General features: G+C 40.9%; 1 protein-coding gene across 1 annotated transcript in view; it reads left to right on the top strand.

Moving 5' to 3' along the window:
* The window catches only part of LOC145398693 (uncharacterized), a 78,601-nt gene that overhangs the window by 23,125 nt on the left and 33,045 nt on the right, over positions 1 to 22,431 (top strand). Inside the window, exon 4 of the mRNA XM_080271494.1 lies at positions 549 to 729. Coding sequence (XP_080127620.1) covers positions 549 to 729 — 181 coding nt within the window. The remainder of the gene's footprint in view (positions 1 to 548; positions 730 to 22,431) is intronic.

Below are 22,431 nucleotides of genomic sequence, written 5' to 3'. Positions count from 1 at the left end.
ATATTTCAGAGACAAACACTTGGAGGGAAATACACACAGCGCAATAAGCATATTCACAAATTTGTATGCCGACTGAGTGACCTGCATGGTACCACAAACGTTGTCGAAGTGGTGATGAGAAAATGGCTGTGGCAAGTAGAGATATAGATAGGATCAAGTGGACATTTGGTGGACAGTGGAGCTGAGACAAGAGAGTACTTGGGCGCTGTCAACATTATTTTCACATGATATTTTTCTGTTTCAAACATGACTTTGTCTAAAACTACCAAATTTATTAATGTCGACATTTTCAACTACCTTAATAGTCCCCAAACTCGCAAGTGGTCAGCTGCCTGGATCTGTTGAGTTTTTTTTAGCTCTGTCAATGAAAACAGTGCTTTGCTTAGCAAAATATTGCGTCAGATAATCAATAATTACACAAAAAGCTCACTTGCGGTAAAGTGCAACATCATATACGATATTCTGGAATTAAAGACAACAGTGATACGAATGGTTTCATTACTAAACAATCTAATTTCTGTTCTGATCTGAGATTTATTTCTCTTCAGACTGTGGAATCTGGAGTGTACCGTGAGTTGGCTGACCTGTTTGACACAGAGCGAGTGACCGTCTCCACGTACAGCAAGTTAGTGGCAGATATAAGCAGGTTGGCGAGGCCTGGTTCTCATGTCGTCTTTGATGTCGATACCAACTTCTGGAATTTCATGGCTGCAGATTTCTCTCTGACAGGTTCGGACTCAGAGCATCCATGTTCACTGAGTGAGAGAGGGTGTCATGACTTTTACGGCCTGTGTGTGTGTGTGTGTGTGTGTGTGTGTGTGTGTGTGTGTGTGTGTGTGTGTGTGTGTAAACAGTACCTATCAAACAGTTTTTAAACAGTTCAAACCAAGCTTTGTGGAAGCGTTGAAGGACAGCCCTCGAGGAGACCTATATTTTATTTTTTTAAATTTTTTCAGTCCATTAGATCAAATGTCAAGGTCACAGGGCTATGTTAAACGTTGGCAAAATCACCTTAGCCAGTTTTTATTCATTCCAGGCCGAACTTGGAGGAGGGGTTGGGGTAATTCATTAATGAAATGGTTTATTTTTTATTACAATCAGTTAAAGGCTACAGTCACAGAGCGAAGACTACATAATCAGCCTTTTATCGAATATTTTCGGAATGCTAGCAGATAAGGAGAAAAAAAAATCAACAGAACAATAATCTGTCAAACGTCTCGGTTGCAGGAAAAGGGCGAGTGCCAAGGTTACAAGTAAAGGCCAGCTAAAACATTTCTGATCTGATTTAAACTAAACACAATCGAAGTATTAAGGGTCAGGTAAGAACCAAAGGATTCAGTTTTGAGAACAATCAGTCAGAAGTCAAGGTCTCAGGGCAAGGTCAAGGTTCGATATGTATGACTGTGCATGAACAAAATAAACTACTACTGTGAACATTTGAAAGCATTTTGGTTCTTAACTTACGATCTCTCTCTCTCTCTCTCTCTCTCTCTCTTTGTCTCTCTCTCTCTCTCTCTCTCTCTCTCTCTCTCTTTGTCTCTCTCTCTCTCTGTTTGGTTTTGCTAACTCCAAAACAATATATTTACTTTTCTGTGATCCTGTTGGAGTGAAGGGCTAAAATGCGATCTCTATTAAAAACTTCCACTATGAAAAACCACTCTAATGTAAATATGTTTTTAAGAAGCAGGACTGCTAGGTAGATGACACTGGAAAGTTCCGATGGTTCGTGCATTTTGAATTGCCAGGCAGAGTTGCCAAGTAGCCTACTGTTGCAAGCGGAGCTATTTTATGCATAATTATTTTTTTCTCTATAGTATTGTATCTGGATGATTGTTTGTTAAATTATGTAATTTAATTTCAGTTTGTATGATGAAGTATTTAGAGTGCTATGTAATGTAAACTCTGAAATATTTTCGATGTCTCCGACCTGGAACTGTTATCGCTTGGAGAACCCAGAACAATCGATAGCGAAGAAGGTTATGAAAGGATGAGGGAGAGAATAAACGAAGCTCAGTCAGTTTTAGTTGTTATGTGACGTTAGTGTAGCTCTGGAGTTGTGAAGCAGACAGTGTAATTACTTGGCAACTGAAGGAAAAGCATTCGGGAGCCGAATACTAATCCCCTGCCAGAATATGGTCTTTATTAAGTCCAATAGTTTGGCCATATCTTGATACCCTGAAGGTTTCATGCTTATAACTCAAGCCGTTCATAAGATATAATGATGCTAAATGTGGGCATAAAAAATAGTTGATCTTTGGCAGCCATTTTGGTGACCTTGACATTGACCCCGAGTGCCCATTGTCGAAATTGTCCAAGATTTTGGCCCTATCATGTTACTCTGCAGGTTTCATGTTGATACCTGAAGCCGTTCATGAGACATAATGGTCCTAACGACAGGTGATAAAAACTAGTTTACCTTTGGCAGCCATTTTGGTGACCTTGACCTTGGCTACGAGTGCCTATTTTCGAACTTGGCCAAGATTTTGGCTATATCTTGATACCCTAAAGGTTTCGCGTTGATAGCTCAAGCTATGATGGGAACACACACACACACACACACACACACACACACACACACACACACACACACACACACACACACACACACACACACACACACACACACACACAGAGGCGGGCAAAAACATTATCGTTCCACCTTGTAGAGGCAGGAAATAAGAAAGACAGTGAATGCCAGAAGCCTGTGTAATTTGAAGCATGAGTATATTCTGTATTTGAAAGGCTATCCCTGCAAAGAACGATTCACTGCGTGATGTCCTTCCTATACTGAACTACTGCTGTTGGAACCTGTGGCAGTGTGGGACGAGGACGTAACAAGTGGTGTCAGGAGTTGGGAGAGAAAAGTGCTGCTGAGAGTCAGATCTTCAAAATGGAGCCAGAATGTGTGCAGACAACAAGCCATCCTAGGCAGGAGGATCTCTGGCTGCAGTCATGAAGGTACTACAAACACAAATTGAAGGAGAGAAAGAACTCTGTGAACAACTACAAGCACAAAGCGAACAGCTACAGGCACAAAGTGAAGAACAGAAAGAGCATAAGAAAGAACTCAGAGAACAACAACAGGCACAACGTGAAGAACAGAAACGATATGAAAGGCTTCAACAGGCATTACAGGAGCAACAGGAGGAGTTACAACTGAGGATGCATGGACAGTATGATGCTTTCATGAAGGAAGTGAAGGAAAAACAGAAGCACTTGAAGAGGAAGTATACACTAAGTTACAGCGGCAAAAGTATGAGGTATGCCATAACGGAGTGCCGACAGGTTTTAGACGACCAGTTGAAGTTAATTTGTGAGAGAAATGAAGCCATAGAGAAATCTTGCACTGCTAAGCCTCAGCATAGTGTGCAGGACGCAAATAAAAAAAATGGACAGTAAGTGTATGGTGAATCTTGACGAATCCCAGGCATCTAAAGGTACCATTAAAGAGCTGAATAATCAGAATGTAGGAGTTTTGAGTCCTGGACTTAATTATGAGGCTCTAGTTTTTTGGCCCCAAACCAGTGAAATGCATGGCTATAGTGGGGGTCCAATCAAAAAGAAACCTCAGGAATGTGATGGTGCAGTATCTTGGGATGCTTACCGTGGAAAAGCCAAATTTCTTGTTGAAAATTTTTCAACAAACTCAACCCTAATTACAGAAAAGTACAGTATTCCTGTACTTGATTTTGATTCCCCTCAAATACCTCCTTTCATGATTCACACCAGATACGTACAAGCTGTATTACAGAATCTCTCAGCAGACAAAGCTACTGGTCCAGATGAAATTCCTTCAATAGTACTTAAAAATTGCTCCTCAGTGTTGGCTCCTGTATTGGCAAAATTTTCCGCTTATGCATTCGTACCTCAAGTTCTTCAGCCTCTTTGAATGAAGCAAATATCCATCCTGTTCCTAAAAAAGGGGCAACTTCTGATCCATCAAACTACAGACCAATTGCAATAACTTCCATTCTTGGCAAAGTTTTTGAGACGCTAATTAACAAACACATAATCAAGCATCTAGAAATCAATAAATTAATCAATGATCGGCAGTATGGATTTAGACAAGAACGTTCAACTGTAGACATTCTTTGCCTTCTTACCTATCAGATTAACAAAACAATAGACCAACACGGTGAAACACACACAATAGCACTAGATATATCAGAAGCATTTGACAGAGTATGGCACCGGGCCTTATTGTCTAAGATGTCACACTATGGCCTTGCTTCACTGGTGCCTCTAGTTTCTTCTTACCTTCATAATTGAAAAATACGGGTCATGGTAGATGGTATTTATTCTCAGCTTCATTCCATAAATGCTGGCGTACCTCAGGGATCAGTTTTGCCACCAATCCTCTTTCTCATTCATATCAATGACCTCCTATCTGTCACTCACAACCCAATACACTCTTATGCTGATGACTCGACCCTTCATAGTTCATTCATATTTAGTACCTGCTTCACACAATTTGATATAAATTCCCAAATCAACACAGCTATTTCTCTGAACCAGGACCTTTCTAAAATTAATCAATGGGGACAAACAAATCTGGATTCATTTAATGCTCAGAAAACTAAATACATTAATTTCTCCAACAGAAAGAATCCCTCAGACTCTCACATAATTTTAAATGATGTCAGTATTCCCATATCCACTGCAATTGATATCCTAGGTGTTACTCTAAACCCCAACCTAAGCTGGACAGCTTATGTTAAATCCCTTGCTAAAAATGCTTCCAAAAAATTGGGACTTATGTACAGAGTTCGTGAGTTCTTCACTGACGAGCAGATGGCCACAATATACAAAAGTCATGTGCGTTCTCAGATTGAATACTGTTCATCACTGTGGAGTGGATGTGGAGCGGTTGCATTGAGGCAGTTGGACAAAATTCAAAATAAAGCCATTAGATTAATCAATAATTCTGCCATCACGCAAGACCTTCCTCCATTATCAGTACGTAGAGATATTGCATCTTTAGCATTATATTATAGATATTGTTACCGTAAGTGTTCAGACGAACTGGCTTCAATTGTTCTTCCCCTTCACATTTTCTCCCGAAATACTCGGGCAGCTGAGAGCACCCATAAATTCACACTCTCTCCCTCGCAATGCAGGACCTCTGCTTATCAAAATTCATTTATCCCCAGAACTAATACTCTCTGGAATTCGCTTCCTGGGAGTTGTTTCCCACAAACATTTGATCCACTTCAGTACAAGTCCAGTTGTTATGGGTATTTTATGAATGAAGGATGCCTTTAGGCACATGGACTTATTTTTTTTTTCCTTTGTTTTTCCTTCCTCCATTCCTTATCTATTAAAAAAAAACGTTTAAGTTACTTGCTGATCCGAATGGTTGAATTGATAGGCAGAGGGCAGTGCAGCTTCCTACATGCCTCAAGGGTGCGACAATGGAGATTCTTGGCCAGATATCAGTGGAGGAGAGGAACAGATATCAGTTCCAATTAGAAGTGCTGAAGCACAGATATAGGACCATGTACACCCGCGGACATATGAACCTGCTACACGTCAAGTAGCAGGTTGGCAATACCTGGTAACCTGCTGTAGTAAAGCATAGAAATCTATGAATGAACTTCGTCACTTGTAACAGTGATCCTGATTAGCTGCTGTATTTTATGGAACAGTTAAAATGGAAAAAAAAAAAAAAATAAAAAAAAATAATCGTAGATAAATCTGCATGCACATTTTAGTTAAATACGTTTTTGTTCTAGCGTTCCTCACAAGCTTTTTTTCTTGAAGGTGTGACAGAATTTTATTAGGAAGAAAGTACCAGATCTGGCAGTATCTTATTCCCAGGTTTACCACACGATATCATAAGGCCAGCATGAATCTGGAATTCAAGAGGTCTTAATGAAAATGTCCTTCACAATATGTATATTAATACACTGTTACTGTTAAAGCAACGGCTGCCACAATATAATGAAGGTAACTGTTAAACAGTGACAACAGTTTACCATCTTGCTTTGCCACCTCTCCCACAGCAGGTCGGTGGCCGGTCGAGTCAGGGTGAACAACTGTTCCATCCCATATCACCTAGACATACGATACACCTCTAGATTAAAATTAAATTTTTTAGTTAGCTACCTCTTTATGTCAACCATAATGAAGAGAATGTTACTGTGAGGTGTAAGGCTAGCAGATAAAACCCTGCTTGAGCCCTCTATAAACGTGATACTTCCCCATGCAATAATACTGTTATAGCTTGTTTGATATGTAACAGGGAATATATGGTGGAAATTAATATCAATAATTGTCGAAACGGTAAAATATAACCACTAAGTCATTACTTTTACTTACATGTGTTGGATGAAAGCTATGTAAAGACAAACCTAAAGTGGTTGTTTCATCAGCCCTCAACCCTTCACCTTCACCTTGCCGCGCTAAAATAAATTGGAGATATGATTCCCATGCATGTGGTTCATGATGTCTTTAGCTGTTGGTGAACAAAATTAACATATCCATTGATATTACTCTCATTCATATATGTAAAGTATCAGAGTCATTTATAACGCCAACTGCCTAACTGTCAGGAAGTCTGCTCCCTCATTACCTCAGTTCACACTCACACACTCAGTTCACTCATTCCACCATTATGGTTTCCATTCTTCTTGATACAGGTATTGTTATCTCTTAATCGTGTTATATATGCTGTGTGAAGAATCCTTAAGGATACATGCTTGACATTGACAATTAATACCTTCCCTGGTATTTAGTATGGTGTGGACACTGCGGTATTCTTCACAACACACAAATTGAAACATAACTGGCCATCATCCTTGCTTCTTGAGACAAGGAACAAATCAGTCTATCTCTCTATCTGTATACCTAGGCTGTTTCCCCCAAAGAAAGGGAGGTAGCTGAGACAGGACGACACACTCCCAATTCACTCATCCACACACACACACACACACACACACACACACACACACACACACACACACACACACACACACACACACACACACACACATTCATTCGCATTTTAGCCCCAAGGGGAGAAGGGACAAATCCTCACCGCACCACACCGCACGAGGGTCAAATGCGCAATGCAATCAGCGACATTGGCAGCAGGGCCCGACATCAGAGCTAGTTTACCCCTGCCACATCATAATGGACCCATCCCCATACCCGCACATGACCTGATCAGCTGATCAGACAAATCAAGACACGTTTTATATAATTATTTATGGTTATGTAAACTATCTATCATGGGTTTTATAGCAAGATTTATCCGTGAGAGACTGTGAGTCAGGGTTTCAGAAAGTCGCAGTGGTGGAAGATGACAGGAAGGGTAAGCATGACAGAGGTCACCAGTGTGGGATGTGGGAGAGAAGGGTGATAAAGTGCGAGTTGTATGACTAATATTATAAGGTGCTATAAAACGGCAGTTGCCACGGTGTTTTTCAATTATTGGAAAAGCAAATGATAATGAGAAGATTTGCTACTTGATGTTTTTCAGCATACTGATCCATGCAGATACAGCAAACATGCACACCAATTAGAAAAGATTTGTGGTCATGTAGATACCAAAAAAAAAAAAAAGTGTGACGCCTCATACACAGAGGACGGAACAGTCATAGAAGTAGGCAGAGGGAGAAAATAATTTATAACACCACATTCATAAAAAGGGAAATGTGAGGTGTTAATCCTGATGGCTGGCAGCTAGGCAGATGGCGTAACTGATGATTCTGATGCTTTACAAATATGAATAGGAGTAATATCAGTGAATGTGGTAATTTTGCTCACCAACAGCTGGAGATATCTTGAACCACGCACATGGGAATCATATCTCTAATTCATTTCAATGGAAAAAGTTGACGGCGAAGGTGAAAGGTTGAGGGTTGATGAAACACTTTAGCTCTGTCTTTACATAGCTTTCATCCAACACATGTAAGTAAAAGTAATGACTCAGTGGTTATATTTTACCGTCTGGACAATTATTGATATTACTTTCCACCAAGTATTCCCTGTTACATATCAAACAGACTATAACAGTAATATTGCATGGAGAAGTATCACTTTTATAAAGGGGTCAAGCAGGGTTTGATCTGCTAGCCTTACACCTCACACTAATATTCTCTTTATTATGGGAGACATACTGTAATGAGGTAGCAGATGAAGGATGTAAATGGTGGGGTGCTAATCGATGAGATGAAGGTACAAGAGAGATGGAAGGAGTACTTTGAGGGCCTACTAAATGAGGAGAACCCACGGGATCATCAGGATGATGGAATACCATACCTAGGTCTTACGAGATGTGTAGGGAGAGCAGAAGTGGTGAGAACACTTAAAAGAAAGAAAAACAACAAGGCAACTGGACCAGATGAGATCCCAGTGGAGGGCTCTGGGAGAAGCGGGAGTAGATTTGTTGTGGAATTTAATGTGCAAGATAGAGGAGCAGGAAGAGATACCAGATGAATGGAGGGAGAGTTTGTTGGTACCCATATTCAAGGAGAAAGGAGATGTACAAGAGTGTGGGAATTATCGTGGAATTAAACTGCTATCACACACAATGAAGGTTTGGATTAGGATACTGGATGAGAGACTGAGGTTGGAGGTGGAGGTGGCCAGAGGTCAGTTTGGTTTTATGTCGGGAAGAGGAACAACGAACCCAATATTCATACTGAGACAAATGGCAGAAAAGTATAGAGAAAAACAGAAAGAACTACATATGGTATTTATAGATCTAGGGAAGGCCTATGATAGAATACCGTGACAGGAGTTGTGGAGATGTTTGAGAGAGAAAAAAATACAGGAAAAATATGTAAGACTGGTGAGGGAAATGTACAGCAATGTTAGGATGCAAGTGAGGAGTGGAGCAGGAATGATGGACGGTTTTAGAGTGGAGGTGGGGCTGCATCAGGGCTCTGCGCTGAGCCCCTTCCTTTTCAACATCGTATTCGACGTGTTGACAGAGGATGTAAGAATGGGGAGACCGTGGGACATGATGTATGCCGATGATGTAGTTTGGGTGAGTGAGTCAAAAGAGGGGATAGAGCGCAGACTGGATGAGTGGAGATTAGCACTGGAGAGTAGAGGAATGAAAATAAGTAGAACAAAGACAGTATATATGATGTGTACAGAGCAGGTGCACGATAGACGTGAAAGTAATAGGCTGGATGGTGTGGAGCTGAAGAGGGTGGATGCATTTAAATACCTGGGATCAACCCTATCAGTAGACGGTAGTCAAGATAAGGAAATAATCGGAAGAATCCAAGCAGGATGGAGAAATTGGAGAGACGTATCAGGAGTATTGTGCGACAGGAGAATGCCAGTGAAATTAAAGGGGAAGGTGTACAAAATTATGGTAAGACCAGCAATGACGTACGGGGCGGAGGCACTTCCTGTGAAGAAAGTAAACGAGAAGAGGATGGAAGTAGCAGAAATGAGGATGTTGCGACGGATGTGCGGCGTGACAAGGGAGGACAGAATCAGCAATGCAAGGATCAGAACAGTGAAGGTGGTGGAGGTTTCGAAGAAGACACAAGAGGCAAGACTTTGATGGTAAGGGCATGTCATGAGGAGTGATGGACAAAGTGACGAGAGGATAGCACTGGATATGGAAGTACTGGGAAGGAGGAGAGGAAGACCCAAGATAAAGTGGAAAGATTGCATAGTGGCGGATATGAGAGAGAAGGGTCTGGATACCAATATAGCAGGAGATGGAGGCAGGTGGAAGAGGCCCATCAAGAACAGCGACCCCATATAAAGATGGGTAAATAAAGCTGACGAAGACGACATAATGAGGTAGGTAACTAATTAATTTAGTTTTAATCTAGAGGTGTATCGTATGTGTAGGTGATATGGGATGGAACAGTTGGTTACCCTGACTCAACCGGCCACCGACCTGCTGTGGGTGGAGGTGGCAAAGCAAGATGGTAAACTGTTGTCACTGTTTAACAGTTAACTTCATTATATTGTGGCAGCCGTTGCTTTAACAGTAACAATGTACTAATATACAGTACATATTGTGAAGGACATTTACATTAAGACCTCTTGAATTCCAGTGACCAAATAATATATTCATGCAGGCCTTATGATATCGTGTGGTAAGCCTGGGAGTAAGATACTGCTAAATGTGGTGTTTCCTTTCTCATAAAAATCTATCACATTATTAAGAAAAAAAAAAAGTTTGTGAGGAACACTGGTACAAATAACTATTTAACATAAATAGGCACACACATTTATCGACGATTCTTCCTTTTTTTTCCATTATAACTACACCATAAAATACAGCAGCCAGTCAGGATCACAGTTACAAGAGACTAAGTTCATTCATAGAAGTCCGCGCTTTACTACAGCAGGTTACCAAGTATCGCCAACCACCTACTTGACGTGTAGCAGGTTCATATGTCCGCGAGTGTACCAGACTGAGGTATACAGAAGAAAATTTGGACCCGTGTAAGGGCTCGAGATGAATCCCTTCAGCAGCTTGCTCATTATCTGGAGAGTATGGCAGACAAGGCGTACCTTGGAGCAGCACCTAACCTAGTGGCTATTCTTCTGAGGGACCAGTTCATTGATGGTCTGGATTGCGCAGAGCTGAAAGTGCAAGTGAAGCAAGCTCAACCAAGATGCATGCAAGAAGCACTAGCCAGGGCTCTGGAATCTGAGTCCTACATCAGGTCCAGCACAACAAGTTTGCAGGCAGGATGTAGTGTAGGATGCAAGGCAAGAAAAGGGCAGGTACATGAAGTGTACTGCATGAAGGCAGAACATAGGAATGAGGACTGCTACAAGTGGAGGAGAGAACAGAAAATCAGAGGAGGTTGCTAGTTCTGTGAATGGCCAGGACATAGGAAAGAGGATTATTACAAACCGAGGAAGACCAAGAACAGTTACGGAATGGTGCAAAGAAATCTACAATTGTAACAAAAAGGTGTTGGGCATAAGATAATGTGGGACACTTCAGTTCTGAAGGTCCAGAGAAGAAAATGAAGGATAATAAGAAGGCTGCAGGAGGACAACTGGCAAGTTGGCCAAGTTGGCTCGGGAAACTGGACCAGCACAACTATGAATTGCAGCACCATCCTGGACTGGTACATGGCAAAGCTAACAGCCTGAGTCACCGGCCTTGAGACCTAGTTTGCAAGCATTGTAGTAGGAATGAGGATTTTAGCAAGAAATGCAGCCATACTGTAGTGACAGAGCCAGTGTCAGCTGTAGAAGACCTGAAGAGGATGCAGACTGAGGATACAGATTTACAACCAGTGCTAGAGTAGCTGCAGAGGAGTACAGTGTGACCATCTTGGGAAGAGGTTTCCGGGTTCAGCCCTGTGACAAAAAGCTACTGGAGTCGGTGGGACCTTCTTCGTTTGCACAACAGACTACTGGAGTGACAGTAGAACTGGTGATATCTAAGAAAATGAGGTCTGAAGTCTTAGAAGGGTCTCATAACCAGATCACTAGTGGGCATCTGGGAGTGAAGAAAACTCTACGGCACTGGCATGTCAGGATGTTGAACCATGGCTTTGGTTCTGTGATGTATGTTGATCCAAGAAGGGACCCAGGAAACGTATGCTGATCCAAGAAGGGACCCAGGAAACGTGGTTTCGCTCATCTTGAACTGTACCAAGTGGGTGTGCTAATGGAAAGAGTCGCATTGGACATTGCTGGACCTCTGCCACTCACTGAAAGAGGAAACCGGTATATATGTGTTGCCACTGACTACTTCAAAAGGAGGCCATAAGCCTATGCCATTCCCGATCAGTAGGCCACAACTGTTGCTCAGGTGTTGGCTGGCCAATTCCTCTATTGTTTTGGGATGTCACAAGTGCTTCATTCAGGCCAGGGTAGAAACTTCGAGTCTGCTGTGTTCCATGAGGGCTGTAAGTTGCTGGGGAAAATGAAGACCAGGACAACTCCATTAAGGCCACAATCATGTGGAATGGGAGAAATTCAACTGGACCCTGGGACAAAATCTGGCTAAGTACTATGTAGAGGGACAGATGGAATGAGACCAGAAATTGCCTGCGTTGCTGGTGGCATATCGGTCCTCATCATAATAGATAGCATGATGGATAGATAGATAGGTAGATAGTGTAACAGATAGGAGCACCAGTCAAGGTGTTGGAATGGGAAATGTGTTAGCGAGAGTCGATCAAAGGAAATGTGTGCAATTTCAGTGGGAAAGGAAATGTGTCCGCATTTTCTGTATGGAATGCCACACGTATACTATGTCACCGGAAACGCTACATACACACAGACACACACAAGATTCTAGAACAATCCCACTTGTAGAGTACACGTGACACTAGCCCTCGTATAGTAGGATGGAAGAGTTAGAGAGTCAGAAGGGGGCTAGCTATAGTACCGAAAGGTTGTAGAGAGAGGGAGAGAGAGAATGAGTCTAGAGAGACAAGTCTGGGAGGTAACAGCGGGACTCTACTTTGTACTTCACGCATGTGTGAGAGACTTTAGTTAATTTTCAAGACAAATAAAATTATACATAGTCCCATACTCAACTTTACCTCTCTTGTCATTGCATAACTACTGCTCGCCCACGAGTATAATATATGCATATCTGATCCACAAAACACACTACAGAAGCAACGAAATTCTACAAGATATGGTGGCAGCGAAAGTACGAACCTCGTCTATGAACCTTCAGTAAGAAGAACGAGTTACGAGTGAGGAAAAACAAGATCTACGATTAACTACAACTAACAAGTCTACGAGACATCTCTATAATCTTCTACAAGCACCTACAAGTAGCGGCAGTCTTCATCCAACAACGAGTAAATCACACCAAAAAAAAAAAAAAGACCGAGAATATATCGAGAAAGAAAAACAAAACAAGCAAACGAAAAGCAAGAACACAGCAACAACCACCAAACCCCCATCCCTCTCTCCAACCACCCCCTACCTCCACCAACACCACCATGCTGACGCAAGGAGTGAAGAGGTCAAGACAACGGCGGCAAATCCCATGACCCACATTGACTACTCATCTTACTTATCCATCTTGACTCATGTTACTCATCGTTACTTACCACAGCTGCCAGAGTGAGAAGTCGCTGTGTTAGCATTTTGCTAAGAAGCTGAGGACACCCCACAACACGTCAATCAACCCGAGAAGGACACCGGTATCACCACGTGCACCACCACTTACACCATTCCCAGCACGGAAAAATTAGTGAGTTACAGCTACCACAAACTGACTTGGGACCTCCCCCCACAAGGTATTAAAAAATTCAGAAAGCATAGTATATCACAATGGTTGTTCATGAAATGCCAATCATTAATATGAAATCATGTTTCCCTTGTTTTTCAGGACCAGTTGGATGCGTTTTGGCATGGAATCATTTAGATCTCTAAAGTAATCTGAGGACATTTCTTTGCACCAAACATTTGTCAGTTTAGTCTTGAGGTTGTCCAGAATGAGTGTCTTCTTCTTAGCCATGATTTTCTTCATTTTTGCCCAGCAGTTTTCTATCGGGTTTAGATCCGGACTGCTGCCAGGCAAGTTGAGGACCTCAATCCGATAATCCTGAAGTCTTTTTGTCACTTTTCTTGACTTGTGACATGGAACTGAATCGTGCATGAAAATGTCGCACCCATAAATAGCAAAAAGGTTTAACAAATGATCTTTCAGAACTTGAATGTACCAGCCACCATTCTTCACGGAGTTCTTAGGAAGAAAGTAGAGGCTTCCCCTTCGCATTTCACCTGAGAAACACCACAATACCATTACTGATTGTGGGTGCTTAACGGTCGGCACCGTGCAAGCAGGGTCATATCGACTACGGGAGGCAGGGCAACAAACCTTGGCAGAACGCACCTGGAACACATGAAATGTGCTTTCATCGGAAAACATAACTTTTTTCCACTCTTCCGATGTCCAGTGTGCACATTTCTTGGCAAATTGAATGTGCTGCTTCTTTATGCAGTCAGTGAGAAGCGGTATGGCATGGCAAGCCCGGCTCCTCCTGCAAGCGGTGTCGGATAGTTCGAAATGAGACGTCTTGTAATAGCTGGGGATGCATTCTCTTCAGTTCTGCTGCTGTCAGTCGAGGATTCTTGATTACTTCCCTCTTCAGAAACGTATCTGTACCTCTGGAAGTCGTCCTCTTCTTTCCACTGCCGTGCTTGTGCTCTGGTACGACATCAGGTGGCTGCAGCAAGAATCTTCATGACGGTCGACTTTGCGCATCCAGTACGTTCACAAATCGTGTTGACAGGGACATTATCCTGCCTCCATGCAATGATACGGACCCTTTCATCCCTTGAGCAGTACTATCCAGGCATGAAAACTCGATTCTAGGAAAATAACTGGGCAAACAGTAACGCATACAAAAAGAGAGGGAGGTGCAAGCTAGGAGCGACGGGAACATATACTCCCACTCTCGCTTCTGGGCAAGCACTGATGTGCTGAGTGTTTCACCGCCTCCTGCCAACACCCGAGGAGTTACCAGTTACATTTTGCCCCCCAAAATTACTTGGTAGAGGTAGAAACACAAAGCAAAAACAGACAACTCTCCCATTGCAATTCTATGTGTAGGTCGTAAGTCAATTTGCAGTGGGTGTACATAGTTACTTCATTTATACAATAAACAATGGTAGACAAAAACTTCTGCACAAAGATATAAAACGTGCTGTACATTTACAACTTACGTATACATACGTATTTCAATTATCTGCATAATTCATTCACTAAATACTTACACCAAATATTCTACAGTGTATATAGTCATTCATTTACTTTAGCATTTATTTACTAGCAATGAGTGTTACCCTTTATATCTACATACAATGCGTGTTTCATACATACAACTATACATTATTGCATCCACAAAGTAATAAAGAAAATGTTCTATCACAGTTATTCAGTGAGCTATTAAAAGAACTGTATTAAACATTTATTAATTAAAGCTACCTAGTGGAAACAGACAAATTAAGTTGCAAGGAAAACCCGGAAAAAAAAAGGCCAACACAAATGACGTTAGCATGAATAAACAACACCTTCCACACAATCATGAAGACAAAGATTTCAACACAGTGCTGACGCATATATTGCCCACGATATGTACAAATGAACAACAAGTGAGTGTATATAGTTAATGTTGTATATAGTGCATATATATATATATATATATATATATATATATATATATATATATATATATATATATATATATATATATATATATATATTTGTATAAAGTAACAAAATATGGGGCTATATAATATCATTTTCAATAATAGCTATGCAATATAAACTAAGCCTTAAAAAAGTGTCCCAAGGGAATTAGCCAGCAATTATGCAACTTCGGACAAAAACCGAAAACGCGTACAAAATTGAAGAAAAACAAACTATAGAAAATCAGTACATACAAAAATACAGTAAGACTGTATAACAAACAAATGAAAATAGGTGTGTTACTACAAATGCTACAACATAAACTCCTGTAAGTGAAACAAAGAGCAAGTTATTGTTCTCCATGAGTCAGTGGCAAGGCACATCATCACTATCATCGACCGCAACATGACCGGATTAACAATGTCAGGACTGCAGTTACTACAATATTACTGCAGTTACTACAGTTATGTAACGACAAACGATATGTAACAATTACAATACAATAATGTACAATACAATTATTGTGTAACAATACAATTATGTAACAACTCATACAATGTTACTACAGTTCTGTATTGCTACAATGTTATTGCAGCTGTGTTACAGTTGTTACAATTATGTAACTACAAAGATATGTAACAATTACAATACAATTATGTACAATAAAAATACAATTATGTAACAATACACTTATGTAACAATTTATACAATGTTGCTACAGTTCTGTATTACTAGAATCATCATACAAGTTAGGTGAAATATTAGGCATTACTAAAAGGATAACTCCATATGTAATGTAGTGACCTAAGAGTATGTTGTTGTTGATGATTCTCTCCTCAATTCGAGGAGACCGGGCCTTGCTGTAGCCCGGTTGCTGGTGGTTGGCTTGAGTAAAGGTAAGGGGGAAGACAGGGCCTGGGGAATGCCCAGCACACACGCCCTGTCTCCTGGCTGAGTTGCGGTGGTGTGTGTGACCTAAGAGTATTACCATTGCACAATTATATGTGTATGTCTGTTATACACACACTTTTTACAATATGTTATACAATATTCTATAATCAATTTAACTATAGTGCATTTGCTCCATTATGTATACAGCTTGTTTAAAATGTATTATGTCTCTAGAATATTATTAGATCAGTACAATATTATCATTAATATTATGTCTATACAATATTATAATCAATATTATGTATTAATAGATTAGAGTGTGTCACTGATGAATACTGTCGAAGGACCACCAACTGGCATAACCGAGCGATGTCACGACTCCATATTACAATAATACAAATCATAATGGATAGCATGATGCATAGACAGATAGATAGATAGATAGATAGTCTAACAGATAGGAGCACCAGTCAAGGTGTGGGAATGGGAAATGTGTCAGCGAGAGTCGACCAAAGAAAATGTGTTTGCGATTTCAGTGGGAAACGAAATGTGTCCGCGTTTCTGTAAGGAATGCCACACGTACACTATGTCACCTGAAACGCTACATACACACAGACACACAAGATTCTAGAACAATCCCACGTGTAGGGTATACGTAACACTAGCCCTCGTAGAGTAGGATGGAAGAGTTAGAGTCAGAAGGGGGCTAGCTATAGAACCGAAAGGTTGTACAGAGAAGGAGAGAGAGAATGGGTCTAGCAAGATAAGTCTGGGAGGTAATAGTGGGACTCAATACCTCACTCGTGTGTGAGAGACTTTAGATAATCTTTTCAAGGCAAATAATATTATGCATAGTCTCATACTCATCTTTACCTCTCCTGTCATTGCATTACAAAAAGGAACTAAGATTATCTATTTATAAACCTACTCACGTATAACTACCGCTCGTCCACGGGTATAATATATACATAACTGATCTACAAAACACACTTCAAGAAGGTACAAAGTTTTGAAAAGACTACGATTCTACCAGGCACACCCCCGGAAAACTGATGGTGGGCCACGAGCTGTGATTACCAGTTGATCTGTTAATGGGAAGACCACCTGGTGAAGAGCTGCCTACAGACACCTCAAGCTATGTGATGAATCTTCAGGAAGACTGGCTGAGGTACATCATCAAGTCTGAGGAGCTCTGAAGTTTTCAGACAAAGTGATGAAGTGCAAGTGCAAGTATGATGCCAGGGAAAGTGAGGTGAACTTCAAGGATGGGACAAAGGTTGGCTATACAATCCTCACTGTAAGAAGGGACAGTCACCGATTCTGCAGAGCCCATGTGTTGGACCCTACACTGTGATGGATTGCCTGTCATATGTAATGTACCAGATTCAGGGAGACAAGAAGTCTCAGCCAAAGGTAGTACACGTGAATCGTCTGTGGCTGTATCAACGGCCAGGACAGTGTGGCTAGCAGGTTTTCAAGGAATTGTGCACACGATGTTGAGGAGCACAAAGGAGCTTAAGCAGAAGAGGATAATGACAGTTTCCCAAGGGAAGAAGTGAGTCAGGAAGAGGACCAAGTCATTCCAGGAGGAGTGGACTGTGCGGTAGAGCAGGGATGTCATAGAAGAAAACCTAGGAAGTTGAAGGACTATTTTATGTATTATTTAATGTTTAGTTTGGATTTCAGATTATGTTTGTAAATATTGTGTACTTTTGTCGGTATGACAAAAGGACAAGGGAGAGGGTAATGTTAAGAAGCAAGGGTGCTAGCCAGGAGATATGGAAAATTCCCTATGGTTCGTGCATTTTCAGTTGCCAGAGTTGCCGGGTAGCATGCTGTTGTGAGCGGAGGTATGTTGTAAAGTAATGCGTTAATCTTTTTTTGTTTTTCTCTATAACGTATCTTGATGATTGTTTGCTAAAATATGTACTTTATTTTTGGATATCTCCAACTTGGAACTGTTGTCGCTAGGAGCACCTAGAACAATCGAGTAGTGAGGGAGGCTATTAATAGTCCGTGAACCATGTACCCCAACTTAGGGCGGTCAGTACCATTCAAGGTGGCCACTTCTAATCTGAATATTCTGAAAGACAGATATCTGGTGATCACATCTTTGAATGATAGCAATTTGGAATCGGTAGCTTACTTTCTACAAAGCCCATCAAAGGAGATGCCCTTAATGCACAGAATTAAGTCAGATAAATCTGTAAATTTTTACCACAGTCTGATAAATTGATAAATTTGTGACAAAATGTAAAACAAAATGTACAGTTTTTATTTCATTTATGATACAAACATATTCTGTTATAAATAATGATATAAATCCTGTTAAAATTATTATTGTTTTTTGGGAGGAATACACTCATTGTTGGAAACACTAATGTCTGAAGAATGTTGATGATCAACAGTTTTTTCTAGTCATCCTTATCTTCATAATCATCTTAATCATCATCATAAGCATCATCATCATCTTTTCTGTCAGCACCATCATCAGTTGGCTGGTTCTCACATGTTAACACAATGCAGAGTTCCGAACACTTCAACCCATTGACAACACAGCTGCATTTGGGTGCTGTACAAGACAGTTACTGTGAGTTTTTCTTGTCCTCCGACGATTCTCACTTCCCAGGTATATGGACTGGGTGTTGGTATTTGTGGATATTGTTCCAGACATCTCCAGATAGCTGTCTGAAAATCTGCATGAAAAATGTGTTTTTCCAAAGCATTACTGCAGGATGGTAGATGGTTTGGCTGAATATGTCCTTTTTGTGGATGCAAACAGCCCATAGCACAGTTCATTAACTTTTTCCGTAGCAGTTTTTGCTATAGCCTACAGGTGAATGGTTCCAGCATGTCTCTCAGAGATTGGGATACAGTCCTTTCATTCCCAAGATCACAGAATATTTTCTGTAGCTGAAAATCATCTTTCAACATTTAGAGGATGCTCAGCTTCTCACCTCCAGTAAATGTGCTGACTGAGTCACATCTGTAAAACTGTGCATTCCAATAATTGCCTCACAAAGTAGATTCACCTAGAATGTTAGTGATTTTCCGTACCTCTGTGTATTTCACTCTAACCTGGGTTCCACTTTTCCAATAAAGTGAGACAGGAATGTCTTTATCGAAGGTTAGCAGCAAAAGGAAGACATCTGTATAATCTGAAACGATGACAACTGTCTTGAAACCACAGGTCGCTGCATGAGCTGAGTGTAAAAGGATACGTGTGTCAGCGTCTTCTCTGCCACAAGTTTGGGCGCTTATCTGATGACAGATATCATTTCATGTGACAAATAAAGTTTTGTCATTTAGTCTGTTGACATGTGTTTCCTGCTTACATTCATGGGCAAGAAACTGAATGAGAAAAGTGTTGTTGCCTGTGGAGGTATGAAATTATTTCCACTGTACCACAAGCTGTTTGGATTGAATGTTTTTGTATTCTTTGCTACTGGATGTAGATTGGTGTAACTATCTCTCAGCATTTTTGATAGACTTTTCATTATAAACATTAAAGACAATGTCTAATCTGTCACTGATGCTTCATGAAGGGGCTTTGAAAAAACGAAAGATTCATTGTCTCCAAAGATTTTCTTCTCTCCTTTTATCTTGTGAACAACAGCCGTTCCATCTACTATGCAAGCAGATGTTGGAGGAATCACTTCTGATGCAGATACAATTTTTGTAACTGCTTGGAAAGTACAGACCTGGCCGTTTTCCTCGGCAGGCCATCAGCTATAGCAAGTGACCATGGCAAGGGACGTAGTGCGAATTTTAAAACCTCATCATGTCAAGTTCCTTTGTCTGTGTCACCATTAACATACTGCCAAGGAGTCGAGTGGTTGCTCTCAGAATGACAAGTCTGACATTGGTTTTCACTCTTGGTTTTACAGGTTTCACTGAAAGTATTGAGCTTCATTCTGGGAAGATCATGGAATTTGATCAGTGGAGGACTGGTCTCTAAATTCTTCACTTTGAAGTTCACGTAAGCATTTTCACCACGAGTATGTGCTCCTTTTAGATCTGCTACAACATCATCTCGAGCTACAGTGGCACTTACAATGTTGACAAGCTCGCTTGATTCTCTGAAAGGATTCACCAAGTCACCTACTGAACAAACAGTAGTTTTCGTCTTTCAGCATTCGTGACTTGTGCAGATCTGCATGCTGCATGTCTAGTTTGTTTAGCTGAACTGTCTCACGCACCATCCTGACGTAAGTGCTTTTGTACTCTGCAGTTAGATAGTATTATCTGAAGCACCAGTATTCGAACTAAAGCGACAAGTCCCACCTTCAGTTTTGGTGTCTTTGTTGACTGTTTCTTCTGTTGCCTGATCAACAGAGATGCAACCAAATGTTATGGAGTCTCCTATCAGAATAGCAAACCAGCCTTCTTTGAAACTGTCATAGACATCTGGATTTGTGTCAGACAAGTCAGGCATTTCAGCAAAATACACACTGAGATAGCGTGCATAGTTCATTTTGTCATAAGCAAAGCACCATGGAATCATTGAATGGATGCATGCCATGTGGAGCTCCCAATTTCCCTCCCTTGTAGCCCGTAGCAGACCAAGCAATTCAATGACAGTGTCAGTGTAGCTCATCCAGAATTCTGACAAGGTACCATTGTCATGTCAAAGGAAATCTGTGCATGATGCAAAGTAATGAAGCAAACCATCAAGTTCCACAACTGACATAGTCTCTTAAAAGTTCTCTGGACAAAGATTTTCATGAAGGTCAAGAATAAGTTATAGTCCTTCTTCAATGTGTGGTGAATGGATTTGTTCCATCCATGGGATGAATTCTTTGAAGACAATGTGGAGTAAAGTTTCATATATACATTTATGGGTTCTCACTGCTCTCTTGTACTGACGGCCTTCCATGACAAAGGCGACTGATCCTTCTGCAACAATACCAGCTCCTATTATAAAGTCTTTCAACCCTCTATCGTGAAACCATTTTCCAATAATGGAAAGTAGATTGCACATAGCATGGAATGCTCCTATCTGCAAGATTACATTCTTGAATATGACAGCATGATTCCACACAATCTTTACAGCCTTAGCTTAGATTGCCTGATCATATACAACTACTATTTTGGAAAAGTTGAGGGTTTCCCTGAGCTGCACTGAGTGCTTTAATATTTCATGTATGGTTTCCATATCAGTAGCTGGGACATTTATAGCTGGGAGATATCCTATGTTATATTTTTGTCACTGTCAGGTCTTTTCTTACGACATTATTGAAGCCTGTGCATCCCATCACTTGTTGGTTGTCTCCTTCGATCTGTCTTGTAAGCATCCATACAAGATTCTTTTTGTGTGCTTCAGCAATCACATTAGTTCTATCACAGTCAACAATTTTGATGTTAGAAGGACCGACTTGCTTCCCTGGTACGTAGACAGTCAAGGGGCCCTCGTGTAATATCAGGCTTCTTTTCTTGTTTTTCTGAATAGTATGGAGAGGAGGTTTGTATGGCTTTGGTCCACATGTCTGTGGCTGTACAATAATGCCATTAATTCTGTGAGACGTTCCCTCTCCTGTCAGGGTCTCCTCTAGGTGATCAATGTTGTCCCATGCAAGATTTGTAAATATATGATCTTGTATATTTTCTCGGAGGATAATGTTATCTGTAAGACCAACGAGCTCTAAGTAGCACAGAGCAGTTTCATTTTCTTCTACTGTATAGTAGTATATGACACTCCATGACCAAGCCTGTCCAAAATCGGATTAAGCTGAACATTGCCGGTCAGTGCCTCTACAGCAGATGGCAGAAGTACATGTTTAGGTGGAACTTGCGATCCCCCACTCACTGCATATATAAGATCCTAAGCAAATGAATCTACTAGCAGTGAACTTAGTTTTCAGGATTGTTTGGGAGGCACATCTCCACTGATCAGTGCAAAAAGGAGCTCTGTTACATTTTCTGGCATTTTCACACTACTCGTTAGGGCTGGGGTTAGAAATGGCCATTGTCTATTTTCATGCTGGTCTTTTATAACACATCTGGGGTGTAACGCTGCTCTCTCCAATGTCTGCTTAACATTAGTAGAGTTTTCCTGAAGTATTTTCAGCTTGCTCTTCAGCTGCTGATTTTCACGTGTCAGGCCATAGGCAGATAAGCTGTATCGAAATACCAAGACCTTTCCCTTTCATCGGCAAATTAATGAAGCACGTTTCCGAGATCAGCTTCAAGTTTCCTTCGAAAGTGTTTCTTAGAGGACTCATGTATTACCACTCCAAGGGACAGCATGCAGTCCTGTAACACATTTGTGAGCTCAGCTAGTTTCATAACTTTGGGTGATTTAAACAGTTCAACTCGGATATACTGCAACAAGTGTTCATAGCTATCGCTTTCAGCCTCCTCGTACTTTTAATCAGGTCCTCAGGATCATTTAGAGTGCATGTATCAGTACCATCTTCTATACCTTTTAATTTGGTATAAAG

The sequence above is a fragment of the Coenobita brevimanus genome, chromosome 46, assembly GCF_032717465.1.
Source record: "Coenobita brevimanus isolate Jiangsu-jjx chromosome 46, ASM3271746v2, whole genome shotgun sequence".
Taxonomy (NCBI): Eukaryota; Metazoa; Arthropoda; class Malacostraca; order Decapoda; family Coenobitidae; genus Coenobita; species Coenobita brevimanus.
The sequence above is the reverse complement of the archived record's forward strand: the minus strand, read 5'-3'. Positions and strand labels throughout refer to the sequence as shown.